The sequence below is a fragment of the Mustela nivalis genome (genome assembly GCF_964662115.1).
Source record: "Mustela nivalis genome assembly, chromosome: 1".
In the NCBI taxonomy this organism is placed as follows: Eukaryota; Metazoa; Chordata; class Mammalia; order Carnivora; family Mustelidae; genus Mustela; species Mustela nivalis.
The window spans coordinates 139,343,374-139,359,730 of record NC_139020.1 but is presented as its reverse complement, the minus strand read 5'-3'; the positions used below and the strand labels follow the sequence as shown (position 1 = coordinate 139,359,730).

Genomic DNA, 16,357 nt, shown 5'->3' with positions numbered 1-16,357 from the left:
TGGTATCCAGTCACCATTCACTTCGTCTGGTTTTGGTTTATGCTGGGAAGACTAGAGACAAAATGTTTAATATTATAGTGTTATTGAGCACCAAGTATGTGCTCTGCCCTGTGCTTAGATCTTTGACTAGAGAGTTAAACCCTGGAACTTCAGATTAAAAGTCTGATGTTTTATTAATTAAATTGTCCATTTCGGATCATAAAGGACTAATATTAATTCAGTGAATGGAATATTGAAACTTTGAGATTCTTCTCAAGAATTTCTTGCTATTGTGTATAATTAAAGAAAAATTTAAAACAATACAACATTGTGATTGAGAACACAAATGTACAAAAGGAAGAAAATTATGGAGATGACTAATTTTTTACTTAATTAGAATGTATATATTATCATACTGATAATGTTATTATCCTTAAAAAATACAGTTATGATTATATGACATAACTTAAACTGACACTTCAAACTTCCTTACATTTGTGAATTCTAAACCCACAGTGTTTTCCATATTTTTTATCAACTACATTGACATGCTTTTTTAATATTATTTAAACTTTTTAAAATTTTGGTCAGTAGAATGCCAGATATTAGAGCAAGTAAAATTAGAAGAAATTATATATTTAATAATTACATATTAAGATAATAGACTTATCTATTGTTTGGGGAAAATGGGGTGGGACAGGATGGGGAGTATTCAAAATTAAGATGATCCAAGCACTTTGCTTTTCTTTTAATGTATTTTACTGCATTTTTGAATCCCAAATTACGGTTTATATACTGCTTGCCCTTCTGTATGATTGTTGGTTTAAACTATATCTTAAAAAATATTAACTAGTAAACTAGTTAATTTAATGCTTAGTTTTAAAAGGTAAAGGTGTGTAGGGATTGAGAATGCCCTTCCAGTGGAAGTAGACTTTATGGGAAAAAACCTAGTGGTTGGTTTCAAAAATTTCATTGTCACCATCAAAAATTTCTCAGCATCTTGACCATGTGTTCACTTTGGGAGTTAAGGTAACAAAAGGAGCTGCTCTTATAAGAGTGTCCTATTGTGTAGATTTGGAGAAGAGAGAATTTATAAAGGAGATAATTATGAGATTAGAGTTTTTTTTTTTTAAAACATAATAGAATTCTGTCTGTGGAACTTAAAATTTTTCTTGATTTCTGAAAATATCCTTAGTTATCTTCATGTTAAACAATGATGATACACATATATTCATTGAGTGTTTGTTAATGATACTTTGGGTGTCCTCAAAATCTAGATCAAATAGATTACTAAACTGTGGATCTAAACAGGATTTTATGACACCTTAATAATATTTTAATAGTAGGGTAACAACTTAAATATTCCAAAGAAACACACTGTTTCATGAAGAATTTTTAAAAATGGTAGAATTTACTAATTTGTTGTAAATACTGTTTGTCTAGGTACTTATTAATCATTGATCAACTCAGCAACAGCATTTCTTATTTGGCTATTGTTGCTTAATTGAATTCATAGTTTTGTTTATGTAATGAAGCATGTTGCTTTGCAATTTCTATTTTTATCCCTTCTAAAGTACACTAAACTTTACTTCATATATATACACATTATTTTACTGAAAATTTTAAACTGAAAACAATTTTTTTCTTTTTTGGCTACCAAAAGTGAACTTTTTGTTTTGTGGAGTGTCATGGTTAACTCAGTCATTTTTAATGATCTGAGTGCCTTAAATAATTTAAATGCAGTTTTATTTAATGGCTCTTGTTACTTTAAACATCTTAGAGGTGATGTCACCTATAAGAACTTCTATTAAATTGACTGGATTTTGAAATTTAACGCTAGCATAAGAGGATTTTTTATTGTGATCTTTTTGATGAAAAAAAGCCTTATAAATATAATTTTAGAATACTCCTCACAATTCCTCCTCTAACTTACCAGCTATTAAATTCCTAATTGAACTTTTTGTATGTACATGAGTATTCTTGCTTTAGAGAATTTTTTATTAAGAAATCATACTTAATGAGTGGCCGTACCTTACCATATTTATATTACAACTGTAAAACATTCTCGATAAGTGATACTTATTTTGGGTTTCAAATTGTTCATTCACTCACCAATATAAAAGTCTGACAAGATGCAGTGATTAAACATTAGTTCTACTCTTTTAATTTCCAGATATGTGGTATCTTCTCATTTCATGACTTAGTGCCTGGGCAAAGCAGTTAATTTTTCATCAGATTCCTAGATAAATGGGGAGTGAATATACTCATTCCTTTTGAAGACTTACTATTGTGTATTTTTAGAAAACTTTTTATAGGAAATCATTTTTTTATAGGTCATCCTGCAGATAATCTAAAAAATCCCCAATCACCCTTAAGATAAGAGTACTAAGAGTATAGCATTTATGAAATTTTTAACTCAGTATTCAGTAAAATTCAGCCATTGATTTGTTACCATACAGGACTTTAATATAAAGTTTGTTATTTTTTACAGGCAGCAGAAGAGGAAGAAACACAAAACCAGCATGATGATAGTTCCTCTGATTCAGGAACTCCTTCAGGCCCCGATTTTAATTATATTTTAAATATGTCTCTGTGGTCTCTTACTAAAGAAAAAGTTGAAGAACTGATTAAACAGAGAGATGCAAAAGTATGAACTTTTGTGGGTTAAATAATTTGAAACTATTTCAGTATTATCCATTTCTTTTTCTTTTTCCAAAAAGAAGCATTTTGATTTACCTTTTACGTATTATTAAGTTACTGAATGTTTAAATTATACTGCTTTCTTATTATAGGGGCGAGAGGTCAATGATCTTAAAAGAAAATCTCCTTCAGATCTTTGGAAAGAAGACTTAGCAGCATTTGTTGAAGAACTGGATGTAGGTTAAGTCTCCATTAAAGTATATATGGAAAAATAATGTTTATGAAATAAGAAAATTTTTCTTTAATTATTTCAGTTTCTTTTAACTCTGTAAAGGTTAATATGTTTAGGAGTAAACGTCTAGCTATATGAAGTTATAAAGAAATGCTCTGTCTGGAATAGATGAATGTAAAAAGCTATATGGAGCTGGAATTTAGAATAAATTGAATTCTGTTACTTTCTATCAGTTAAGTATTCCTAATTTCAGAATAGCTTATTGATTCAGTTTCTTCCCTCAAAGAGGTAAGAACAAAATATATCTGATTTTTACAAAGTAGAATGATAGTGTCTTTAGGTTTATAACAGAGAAATTTTAAGTTTTTTTGCTTTTTTTAAAATAATTTAGTTTTTTCCAGGTAGAATTCCATTTTTCTAAAAAGGTAGAGAAAGAAAATATAAACTTTTTCTCAAATTGCCCAATTTGTCATAGGATCTTAGAGTTAGAAGGGACCATATAGGTCTTTTTGTTACTACCTCCTTGTTTTACAAATGACAAACTAGTTAGACAGCCTTGGGACTACAACCCAGATCTTTTAACTTATAACTTTTTTAACGTTTATTTTAGATTAGATCGGTTGAAAGGAAAGGTTTATTCATTAATGAATGATAGTACTTTAAACTTCTTATGCAGTAGGGGGTCTCTTTTCTAATGAGTTGTGTTTGCATCCACCCTCTTCCCCTTGCCCCCTTTATGATTATATTTCAGAAAGTGGAAGCGCAAGAACGGGAGGATATTCTGGCTGGAATGGCAGGAAAAGCAATAAAAGGTAAAGTTGGCAAACCTAAGGTGAAGAAACTTCAATTGGAAGAGACAATGCCCTCACCTTATGGGAGAAGAATAGTTCCTGAAATTACTGCTATGAAGGCAGATGCCAGCAAAAAGTTGCTGAAGAAGAAAAAGGTATGACATATCTCTTGTTTTAGCTCATTGGTAGATTCCATCTTCGCAATGATGTATATTTGTATTTTAATTTTACTGTGTGCTTAAGTCATGCTTTGTTTCTAATATATTTCACTGTGATAGGAAATCATTTGTTCTCTGAGAACAGTTGGTCCACAGAAAGAAAATGTAAGTCAGGAATCCACATATACGTAAAGAGTTATTTAATTCTGGTTTGTTGTTGTTGTTTTTTAGATTTTTATTTATTTATTTGACAGAGATCACAAGTAGGTAGAGAGGCAGGCAGAGAGAGAGGAGGAAGCAGGCTCCCGGCTGAGCAGAGAGCCGGATGCGGGGCTTGATCCCAGGACCCTGTAATCATGACCTGAGCCGAAAGCAGGGACTTTAACCCACTGAGCCACCCAGGCACCCCTAGTTGATTCTGTTTTTTAAATGAGAGAAATACTTTATTCAGCAGCATTCTACTTACAATCATGGAACAGCAACCAAAAAAGTGTGTCAGCTTAAAAATAAAACTTTAGTTCTACATTATGACAAATTCAAGAAGTCTAATTAGCAGAAAAGGGTCTGTGTGGTTTTCAAAGTGATTTTTTTTAACTATTTATTTGTCATTACTGTTAGTTAAAAAAATTTACCAAGCACCTCTTATGTCATTGACATTGACTGGTGCTGTTCATGATTTAGAAGTATGGGACTTACTTGCCCCCTAGCAGGTTGGGCAAGAGTTAGGCAGAAGAAGGAAACACTGAGAGGGCTGATCATAGTGAGGAAAGAGGAGGCATGCTAGTCTGAAAGAGGCAGATTTTTCTAGGCAGTTTGATTTTAGAACCCAGGAGATATGTAGATATGTCCAATAGTCTAATTAGATCTTGGGAAACGAGCCTCAGAGTTGGAGAGGTTGGAGAGTTCTCAGAACTAATACTTGAAAGCATTGTGATGCCAGAGAGATCTCTCGCTTCCACTGTTGTGATAAACTGACATCTATACTATTTCCCTCTTACCTAGCTTCCTACCACACACAGGTTCCTCAGGAAATGACTTCTCTTCTTGTCAGTTGATGTCTGTTCTTAGCACTCTTCTCTTTACCTTACATAGCCTCAAGTAATCTCATCTATGCCATTTTTTCACTCACACTGATGACTCCTAAATCTATGCCCCAAGCCGTAACATTTTCAGGAGGGCCAGGGTAATAAAGCCACCTGAATGCCCAGTGCCCAAACTTCACATATCTGAAGCTGAGCCCATTATCCTTATTTCAAAAACTCTTCCCCCTCTGTGTCTTATCAGCCATCACTTAACAAGTCCAGAACCTGGGACTTCGTCATTTAATCAGTAAATAAATCCTATTGATTGCCTATGAAGCAATTCCAAAATCCACCCTCTTAATTTCATCCCCAATGATATTATCTTAGAATTCCGTAAGTTTTCTTTGACGGAAGTGTTCCTCTTAATTAGTCTTCCTGTCTCTAGTGATTTTATCATGACTTCTACTTTTTTCCCACTTCATTCATCTCTGTCTAGTCTCTTATTACCCAAGTGGTATTTCCAAAAATGAGTCTGATTATTGCACAGATGCTTAAAAGTTTTCAGTGACTCCCCACTGACTACATCCAGATTCCGGTATTCAGTGATTTAGCAACTGCATACCTCCTTGTGTTTCTCTGTGGCTACTCTTCCCTCTTTTTCTTTCCTCAAATCCTAGCAGACTGTTTGTAATTCCCTAAATACTATGTGGCCATCATGCCTCTGTGTTTTTTGCCTGGGATGCTTTCTTCCTTTCCTTTCTTCAGCTATCAAACATACATGATTCTTTTCAAAACCCAATTAGAAGGGCCCCTTCTCTGTGGAATCTTCCCTTAACCCTGCTTTGGGCAGAGTTGCTCATGTCTCCCCACGGGTTACTTTTACACCTCCCTCCATATTTGTTATTTGTATTGTAATGACTTGCCCTTGTGTCTTTCTCTTTTAATAATCTGAGGGTAGGGAGACTTTGACTAATGCCTAGCAGTGCATGATATGTTTGCTTATCTTCCTTCAATAATCTGATGTTTTTCTAGTATGTAGAGGCCTGAACTATAGGAGCTTATTTTGCAGGTACACTTTGGTGTATTTTCCTATTGGTGTGAAAGTCCCTTTGCTAATCAAAAGCTGCCTTCTTATTTTTTACATTTTCTTTTAAGTAGCTGTCATCTCATAGAGTATATCAGAGTATTAGAGTGGTAAGCAGTATCATTTGCTATAGATAATAAAGTAAAACATGGTCTGATCAAAGTCCTGTTTGGACCTCAGTGAATCACATTTTATTGTTTTTTTAGTTATATGAAGAAGTGACCTATGGCTGGAATTATATCTCTAAAATGTATGGCGTTAATTTTTATTTTTATTTCTGGTTATTTATTTGCTTATTTGTTTAATGTGTAGGGTGATCTTGATACCACAGCGGTAAAAGTAGAATTTGATGAAGAATTTAGTGGAACACCGGTAGAGGGTACTGGAGAAGAGGCATTGATCTCGTCAGCTCCTGTAAATAAAGGTCCCAAACCCAAAAGGGAAAAAAAGGAACCTGGTGAGGAATTGTTATAAAGTTTTTTGTGAGAGAAAAATATATATGTACAGGGCATTACTAGGTTATTTTTTTTTCTCCCTTAAACTGTTTTTTCTTCTAATGGTTAATGTAATTTCTCAATTTTCATGGACATTTGTTATTTTATAATTAACCTTTCATTATTAAGTTTTATTTTTACTAATGATATTTGTACAAGTATTGATACACATTTTATTAATGATATTTGTACAAGTATTGATACATATTTTATTGTTTTGTTTTTAGGTACCAGGGTGAGAAAAACACCTACATCCTCTGGTAAATCCAGTGCAAAGAAAGTGAAGAAACGGAATCCTTGGTCAGATGATGAATCCAAGTCAGAAAGTGACCTGGAAGAAACAGAACCTGTGGTTATTCCAAGAGATTCTTTACTTAGGAGAGCAGCTGGTATTTTGATACATTTTATATTTATTCTATTGTATATTATAGTTGGACCAAGTTAATATTACTCATATAAGTTAGTAGTATTATCAATGCTATTGAAGTACTAAATTGTTAGTATTTCAGAAGTTACAGCTCATGAAGACAAAATTGCTTTACAGAATAAGGTTTTTAGCAGTGTTAGACATAACTTGATTCACTTTAGAACGATTTTTCTTATTGATTTTTATTAGAATGTTTGGGTTATATTCCCTCCATAGTTTGAAGATGTTTGGTAAAAATGTACCTTGGTTAAACTAACAGTGATATATCAATATAAGTGCTTTGTAGTTTTGTTTGTTTCATTTTTTTTTCCCCCCATGAAAAATTTCCTCCTTCTTTAGGAGTCTGATTCCATGCACATCACATAAATTTATATAACTGCAGTGCTAGAGTTAGGATAAAGATACCATTTTGTTATTCTATATTGTTAAGTACCCAGTTTTATCCTTTCTGAATATTCATTAATTTGAAGTCTGCAAGTACTTAAAAATTGAGTGTCCTGTTTTATCGATTTCTTCTCAAATTTTATTAAGCCCTAATTTACTTAAAAGGAATGATACCATATTATGGTTATTTTACCTCTGGAAGATACTTTTTAGATTATATGTCAGGCCTTAAATTCTTTGGTTCTCTAATCACCAGTGATTTACTTTCTTTTCCCAGTGTGCATAGATAGTACAATGTAGGTGAATTAACATGAGTAATAAGTTATGTGAAAATTAATTTATTAAGTGCTTCAAAATTGTAATTAGGCCTTTTCATACATCTAAAATGAAGTATAAAATTACATAGCACCCAAATGTTTTAAAAATTTTATTCCATAATATATGCTAGAAATTATAAAAGTTATTTGCATTATACCAATGTGCCTCCCCCATAGTTGGTACCATTTTATGCTTTATATTAAATTATTGTTTTAGTAATATGCTCAGGTCTTAACTTTATTCTCATTCATCTGAAGAATTACTTTCTGTCATTTCTTAGTGAAACTGAATACAAGATAGAAGTTTTTATGCAAGAGGTTAAAAGGAAGTTTAGCACTAAGACTAGTAAAATTGGTCTTTTATCATTGTAGAAATGGGAAATCTTAGTAATCACTTTTACAATGGCCTATATTCACCACTATTTCTGAGTGTCATATTTAAGTATGACAAACAGCACCCTAATAATCTCATTTATGTTCTCCTCTCATAGTCCAGGATGAACACTTAACATTACCAAAGTAATTGAGGCCACAAAGTTTTTGCCGCCCCCCCCCCCCGTCCCTCCCAACCCTGAATGCTTGTCTTTTTCTTTTTTCTCTTGTGTTAGAGATAGCTGGAATATTTTTCAAATGATTATTCATAGTATGTCACGTAGATAAAGTTGGATTTGAGTTTAACCTTCGCTTTTATTTTTCTCCTAGCGGAAAGGCCTAAGTACACATTTGATTTCTCAGAAGAAGAAGATGATGATGCTGATGATGATGATGATAATAATGATTTAGAGGAGTTGAAAGTTAAAGCATCTCCTATAACAAATGATGGGGAAGATGAATTTATTCCTTCAGATGGCCTAGATAAAGATGAATATACATTTTCACCAGGCAAATCAAAAGCTACTCCAGAGTAAGTAAGGAAGCAACTACTATTCAGTTATGTGGTGCAGTTAGTTATTTAGACATCTATTAAAAGATCTCCTGGTAAGCTGTGTCTAAGAATTTACCATCATTCGAGGTAAGATCCTCTTCACAAAGGAAAAAGACTGGGTAATACTGCAGCTGTTTACTGAACTGTTGCTATATCTCATAGCATGGACTGCCAGGTTTTTTTTTTTTCCTCATAAAGGGCTCTACAGAAAATATTTCAGGCTTTATAGGCCATATGGTCTCTGTCTATGTAGACTTAACTAAGTACTAAGTCTATGTATACTTAACTATCTTGTATACACAACACCCTACTCAGTGTTGCCATTTTAGCAAGAAAGGAGCCACAGATAATATGTAAATGAACAAGGGCAGCTGTGTTCCAGTAAAACTTTGTTTATAAAAACAGACAGTAGGCCTATGGGACATAGTCCGACAACATGGTTTGGAGAAGTCACTAAAACTTTAGAACTGGGAGGTTTAATTTTTTTCCTTAACTTTGGCCTTGATTGATTTTTCATTTATTATTATTCTTATTATTAGAGAGTATTAAACGGTAATGTGTAGAATGTGAAGTTTGTGAGCTATTTCAAATTTTATTTTTTTTAATTTTTTTATTATGTTCAGTTAGTCAACATACAGTACATCATAAGTTTTGTTGTAGTGTTTTTTCTTTATTATTGCATATAATATGCATTGCTCATCCCAACAGCTTATTTCAGATTTTTAGAGGAAGTGCTTTATTATCTGTTTAAAGAAGTGTTTTATCATATGCAGTCTAGGATCAGAAATAGAATTACTGATGACTTTGACAGAGATTCAGACTGTCTCCTTAGGTTTTTGGCAATGATTTACTGATGTTGAATTCTGGAACAGTTCTGTTAGTCATAAAATGTAATGTAGCGGTATTTTGAATAACTTTCGTTCAACTTCCATTCTCTTACATTAAATCATTGGCTTTTCTGGTGTCTCTCTTGTGTGTATGTGTGCACACCTGTGCATATGAGACAGAAAAAAAGAATTTGATTGCCCTGTCTTTAACAAAGAGAATTATAATTGTGCTTGTTTAAATTATATTGTGGTTGTTTAAATTTTTCTTTCTGATAGAAAATCTTCACATGACAAAAAAAGTCAAGATTTTGGGAATCTCTTCTCATTTCCTTCGTATTCTCAGAAGTCGGAAGATGGTATGCCCATTTGGTCTTTCATTGGTTACTATGTTATTGCTCTGGACTTTTTATAAGTAGAAATTGTTTTTGTACATTTCCCTCATCATAATAAAGTTTATTTACTTTTCCTGAGGTAAGTACCAGTTTCTTGGTCAGATAGGCAATATGGAACCATTTAGGTGAGCAGGTAGATGTGTGTATGAAGTGTATGGATGTGAGTATAATGTTTTAATAAAGAAAAAGAGAAAGAAATATTGGGACATGAAATTTGATTTTCATGGCAATACGAGTATATATGTGACGGTTTTTTAAAAACTACAGGGACTAATATTCAGATTTGTAATGTTAAACTGTAGTAACTTAAAGACTGAACCCTTCACTGAAGCAAATTTAATTGGGGTATATGCTTTCTATTCCCTATATTTTTGTGTACAAATTTTTTTTTTTTTAAGATTTTATTTATTTGACAGAGATCACAAGTAGGCAGAGAGGCAGGCAGAGAGAGATGGAGAAGCAGGCTCCCTGCTGAGCAGAGAACCCTATGCGGGACTCAATCCCAGGACCCTGGGATCAGGACCTGGGCCAAAGGCAGAGGCTTTAACCCACTGAGCCACCCAGGCACCCTGTGTGTGAAATTTTTAAGGTCAAAACAATCTATGTAGACTTAACAGTCTTGTACACACACACGCGTGCGCGCGCGCGCAGACAGACCTAGATCTTGTATATGTTCTGTGAATATAGATAGGCATTTTTGACAGCGTGTCAAAACATTTGTATAAAACTATCACATCCAGGGCGCCTGGGTGGCTTAGTTGGTTGAGCAACTGTCTTCAGCTCAGGTCTTGATCCTGGAGTCCCAGAATTGAGTCCCGCATCAGGCATCCTGCTCAGCGGGGGTCTGCTTCTCCCTCTGACCTTACCCTCTCATGCTCCCTCACTCTTGTTCTCTCTCTCTCAAATAAATAAGTAAAATCTTAAAACAAAAACAGAAACAAAAACCTATCACATCCAAGTCGATATTTTGAGAGTCCCTGTTTTCATTTGACAGAGGGAGGGACGGAGGGAGAAAGGGAGGGAGGAACTGCTTAGTTAATTGAGTGTAAAAGTAAACTGAAAGTAAGCCTACCTGCCTTTTAAACTGACCTTTAATGATTTAAAGTTGTTAGTATTCTCAGCTCTGAACATTATTACTGATCTTCCTGAAATGGTTAATAGTGTTAGATGTGTAGATATTACAATAATCACAGTGAGAACTTTTTAGTATTCCATTTTAAAATAAATCCTTATTTTTGAGTTGGTCATTTATATTTTAAATGATGAACATTTGGGACTATTAAGAATTTTTATTACTTTATGCATTTCTATATTGTTTTAAAATAGAGTTAACGTGAAATATGACATTGCTATTTTTTTGTTTTCAGCTGTTTATTATGGACTGTATGATCACAAAGTAGAAATTCATAAGCTCAATTCTCTAGCTAAAGAGAAGTCATCAGTACAAAGAATCAAAATTTAACTATTAAGTGGTCCTTATAAAATCTCTTTACCTAAAAACTTTGTAATTTTTAGATTCAGCTAAATTTGACAGTAATGAAGAAGATTCTGCCTCTGTATTTTCACCATCATTTGGTCTGAAGCAAACAGATAAGGTTCCAAGTAAAACTGTAGCTGCTAAAAAGGGTATGTACTTATTTAATGTTGTTAAACATTGCATAAATGATACAAAGTTGATATTAAAGAAAATTTAATATAATTTGAAACTGCACTTGGACTTCAGTAGAAAATACTATAAACGCATGTAAGGAGAATTCCTCTTGTTTTCTAACCATATGAGGTAATTATTAAAATGTGTATAAGATCTCATTCTAAAGCTGTTGTAATTATAAAATAATCCCATTCATTGATACTGAAGATAACTTTCTAGTAAGGTCTCCTGTAGTTGTTAGGTTATAAAATAGATTAAAATTTTGTCTTGCTAGTAGCCGTTGTTATCTATGTAGGACATATCTTAATGCCTCATTTGGAATGATTGGTCAGTTCAGTTGAGGTTCTTTTTGTGTCATAGAGCTTCATTCTTATCCACAACCTTAGGTTGTCCATAAATACAAGTTGATTTGACTTAATTAATGAATCTGGTATTAGTACCAAGGTACATACATACTCCTGGTAATTTTGAAGGAGGTTAGTATTAGTGCTTTATGTTTAAAAAGATAAGTGTTCCTTACACAGCAAGTAAATAAACATACAGTATGGACTATCTTTTCAGTACCTTACAAATGTAAAATACACAGTACCATTGTAGACTCAGACATATATTAGATATAGCAGAACAACAACAAAAATCCCAACTTAATTTTGATTGCACTAGGACCATGGTAAGAAATGAACTAATGAGCTATAGGAGCTTCTCTGGCCAACACATCAGGTACTCTCCCCATAGCACTTCAATACACCAGGATCTATATTTCTTTGCATTAGAACTTTGTTACTCTGTTGGAGTGTTCATATTTCCCACCCCAGCCACCCTTTACCAGTGATTGAGAAAAGCTGGTTTACAAATACATTAGTGCTTTTGCCTCTCGGGTAGGCTAACTCTGGGATATGTGTTTTACAGTAACTCAGGAATTGCTTATGGTAAGAGAAGCTCAGAGATAAGCCCTCAGAGGGATGACAGGTTTCTGTCTTCACATCTCATTTTTAAACTTTTTTTTTTACTTCCTAAATAAATACTTGTACTTGAGTCTCTGCTTTGCTTCTGGGGAGCTCATGAGACAGGCCCTACTTTCCCTTCATGCATCTTTTTTAAAATTGTCTTAATGTGAGCATTTTGTAACCACCCTGAAAACCTGGGAGCTGTATTACTTCTTTGAACGTATCAACCTGTTTCCTTCATCAAGCTCCTCTACTTCTCTTTAACCTAATGAATTTGAGAGGAGTATTAGCTAAAAGGCTAGCATACACCACCTGTCCTATTTGCTTATTTCACCAGTAGTTGAACTAGCCCTGTGTCAGTTGTGTGGGTGATCCCTGTGTGAAATAATTGAAGCCCTCAGTTTTCCTCTAGCCTCTTCTAAAACTACAAATACCACTTCAAGAAGAGGATGCATTCCATCCCTCTGGGAGGTCATCTATATTAACTCCAAATTACATATATTACTGTACAAGTTAAATTCTGTAGCTCCAGTGGATTATAGAAAAAAACTCATAGTACTCAGATAACCTGACTTGAATTTACGTGGTAGAGTTTTAAGTGCGGCCTAACACTGCAAGCCTGCAAACTCTAATGAAGAAAAAAGGTGGTTTCTGGAACACATGGCTATATCAAGCCTATACTCGTGCTAGGAACTGCCTGCCATGTGGCTCTGGTGGTACATTTAGTCATAAGGACTTAGGGGGAAGCCACAAAATCTGTGGCTATCACTGCCACTTGCCGTTTGAATGAGGGGCCTTCACCCTAGCATCTCAAATTGGGCCTGGGAATACATTTCCATATAATTAGCCTGTTTGTTTGTTTTAAATAGAAAAGTCTGGTTAGTGTAATGCTTTTTTTCTTCCCCCAAAGTAGGTTTTACTAATCGCACAAGTAAATACTGATTTATCACAGTTTTCTCATAGACTGTAAATCTGAAAAAAAGGTCTATTTTAAAAACAAAATTCATAAAAACAAAGGCCTTTGGGTTTATTGTGTACTTACCTGGAACCTTCATATTTTTTTCCATATAAAAGTGCCATGTCTGGATTTCAGCTTTTGGGTGGAAGCGAATCCGCTTCTGTTCATGGTATTTAAGGGCCCTATAAAAATGTGTGTGTGTGTTTTCCTCTAAAACATTTTAGAAGTTAGGACTTAATGTGATTATACTTGAGTTGTAATTAATGTCAAATATGTTACTTTTTTGTCATGACTATCCTGTAGTTTTACTACTGCTTTTAAAAAGTTACTGCTTGGTTCACTATAATGGCCTTTGCTTAAAATAATCTCACTTGAAATATCAAAAGACAAATTATTCATAATTAAATAAAACATTTTGTCATCTATGAGAAATTATTTGCCTTTATACTGGCACCAAGTGAAAGAAACCATTTTGTTATTTAAGGCTACTCAATTTCAGATCAGCAGTAAGAAATTCCATTGTTACAGGATTCACTGAGTGTGGTTTGTTGGTAAATATATTACATTGATTTATGAAATGGAAATTTGCTTACTAGGCAAACCATCTTCAGATACAACTGCTAAGCCCAAGAGAGCCCCTAAACAGAAAAAAGTAGAGCCTATCAACTCTGATTCAGATTCAGAATTTGGCATTCCAAAGAAGACTACACCCCTAAAAGGTAAAGATTACGTTACCCTGATTTATGCCATGTGGAAAAAAGTCTCTTCTACTCATTGAATTTAGAGGGACTGTGTACCTATTTTTTTTTTTTTTTAAGATTTTATTTATTTATTTGACAGACAGAAATCACAAGTAGAGAGAGAGGGGAGGAAGCAGGCTCCCGGCTGAGCAGAGAGCCTGATCGGGGGCTCGATCCCAGGACCCTGGGATCATGACCTGAGCCGAAGGCAGAGGCTTTAACCCACTGAGCTACCCAGGCACCCCCCATTTTGTTTTAAATTGCTTTCCTCCTCAGTAAGCAATGTGTCTAAGAATCCGTGCTGAATTAAAGTCCAGAGGAAGTCTAGTACTTTATTTTATAAATCAGGGAATTGAGATTCAAAGAGGTGAAGTAAACAACTTGCGCAGCTAAGAATGGTTCAAAGAACCCCCACCCCAGGCTGACTGTGTCTAATTAAAGTCAGATGAGGACTCCCAACCAACTAGAGAGTGACTCTCATTAGAGCTAGGACTTGGAGATGAGCTTTTTGCTCATCTAGGAAATGGAATTCCTATACTCAGGGACCTGTAAGGTCACCAACATGAGTTTTCCCTGGTACCCCCTCTTTTTCTTCAGAATCTAGAAAGTCTTCAAAGGTGCTTTTTAAAATATAATTTTTTTTTAAGGGTTGCCGTTCAACATTCTATCTAATCAACAGATATTGCCAGATATTAAGGTGGTAGTTGGGATAAGGAGATATACAGACCTACATGGAAAGAAGAGAGAATAGGGGCAAAAAGGAACAGTGACTGAGGCAGTCATTATGTATGGTATGCATGGTTGAAAACAAGTGCCATTTCATCGATTTATCTGATAAACATCCCAAGGTCGTTTAAGCTGTCTTTACTAGTACAGTCTGGTTAGTCATAGCTCTTAAGGAATTTTTAAAATTTAGAATTGCTCTAGTGGTATCTGGCATCATTGTAGGATGGAAACTATTTTGTTACCATTTGCATGTTACCTTTCCCCCTTCTTCCAATGAGAATAAGGGGTTAGGTAGATGGCAAAAATAAATAAATAAATAAATAAAAATAACAGTAATAAGCTTTGTGTGGTACTTCAGAGTCTGAGAAGGAACATGGATTTGACCAATTATTACATGATTAATACTGGGGGTTTATTCTAAGACTGTGCATCTTAGAATAGTTGTTACTAATGTGTGATAAGTAAAATTTTGAGTACACATTCAAATATAAAATTGGTACTACTGTATTACTTTTTAGTAATTCAGTTTATAATTTTAAAGGTACTAGTCTATGACAAATTAGAAACTAATTTTTTAAAATTTGTTATTTTTTTAAAATCACAAGTTAGAAAGCACTCTTTGAAGACTTTTTTTTTTCAGGCACAAGGACTACATGTTTAAAATGCTAGTGTTTTCTCTTGTGTATCAGGGACTTGGTCATTTAAATTTGTCACCAGGACCTTCCAACTATTTTTAAATGTATTTGTGAAATACTCTTTAGTCATATCATCCCAGAACTGAAATGATGCTGCCAAAACATTTTTATCTCATTTAGAGAACAGGATTGCAGTACTGATTGAGACATGCCAAAGAAGTGAAGTGTAATGTTGTGGCATGTATTTGTTATATTGTACTTAACCTTGAGAGGGGGGGGAGGAAAAAAAAAAACCTTTATGTTATTTTAAGGTAAAGGCCGAGGGGCAAAGAAAAGGAAAGCATCTGGCTCTGAAAATGAAGGTGATTATAACCCTGGCAGGAAAACATCCAAAACAACAAGCAAGGTAATTAGGAGGACCTTTTTAATGCATTGCTTTATGATGATCTATAACTGGCTTTGTTGGCTTATTACTGTGAATGTCTTTTAATAGCTTTAAACCTAGCCTGTCTGATACATAGGAGGTTTTGTATATGGTTAAAGAATTATCCAAGTATAAAATCTATATAATCTGGACTATTCCTTGGATAAGAGTATGGCATAAATTAGCCTACTTATTTAAGAATCTGTTTCATCCAGTGAAGTTATATGCTACCTGTCTGAAATACTATTTTTCAGTCCAAATGCAATTTCTTTTTAACTAGGATTTACTTGGCCTACTTTGATTTTTCTCTTTTTTTTAACTTGAATTCATTTGACTATGGTGAATTTTCAATCATTTTAGGGTAACAAAAAACCCTCAAATATTCACCTCTCTCTCTTCCTCTCAGAACTTAAAAATACAGAGAGATTTTAGCTTTGTGTTGCTCTCCACCTTGAACTTTCTCCATGCAGTCATCATCCATGCCTCTTGTCCATCTTGATGACTCCTCCCTGATTTTTATACAGGGTGTACTCTGTATTGCACATAAGTCTTGTTTTCCTTTCATGAATTGATAGGTACTTACAAAAAATTTTTATTATCTTGA

General features: G+C 33.9%; 1 protein-coding gene across 2 annotated transcripts in view; it reads left to right on the top strand.

The window, feature by feature from the left end:
- The window catches only part of TOP2B (DNA topoisomerase II beta), a 59,038-nt gene that overhangs the window by 41,950 nt on the left and 731 nt on the right, over positions 1–16,357 (top strand). For both annotated transcript variants that reach the window (XM_082686892.1, XM_082686891.1), the window contains exons 26-35: positions 2,471–2,626; positions 2,772–2,855; positions 3,603–3,797; positions 6,219–6,363; positions 6,628–6,789; positions 8,231–8,432; positions 9,557–9,636; positions 11,188–11,298; positions 13,825–13,947; positions 15,641–15,735. In XM_082686892.1, coding sequence (XP_082543018.1) covers positions 2,471–2,626; positions 2,772–2,855; positions 3,603–3,797; positions 6,219–6,363; positions 6,628–6,789; positions 8,231–8,432; positions 9,557–9,636; positions 11,188–11,298; positions 13,825–13,947; positions 15,641–15,735 — 1,353 coding nt within the window. The remainder of the gene's footprint in view (positions 1–2,470; positions 2,627–2,771; positions 2,856–3,602; positions 3,798–6,218; positions 6,364–6,627; positions 6,790–8,230; positions 8,433–9,556; positions 9,637–11,187; positions 11,299–13,824; positions 13,948–15,640; positions 15,736–16,357) is intronic.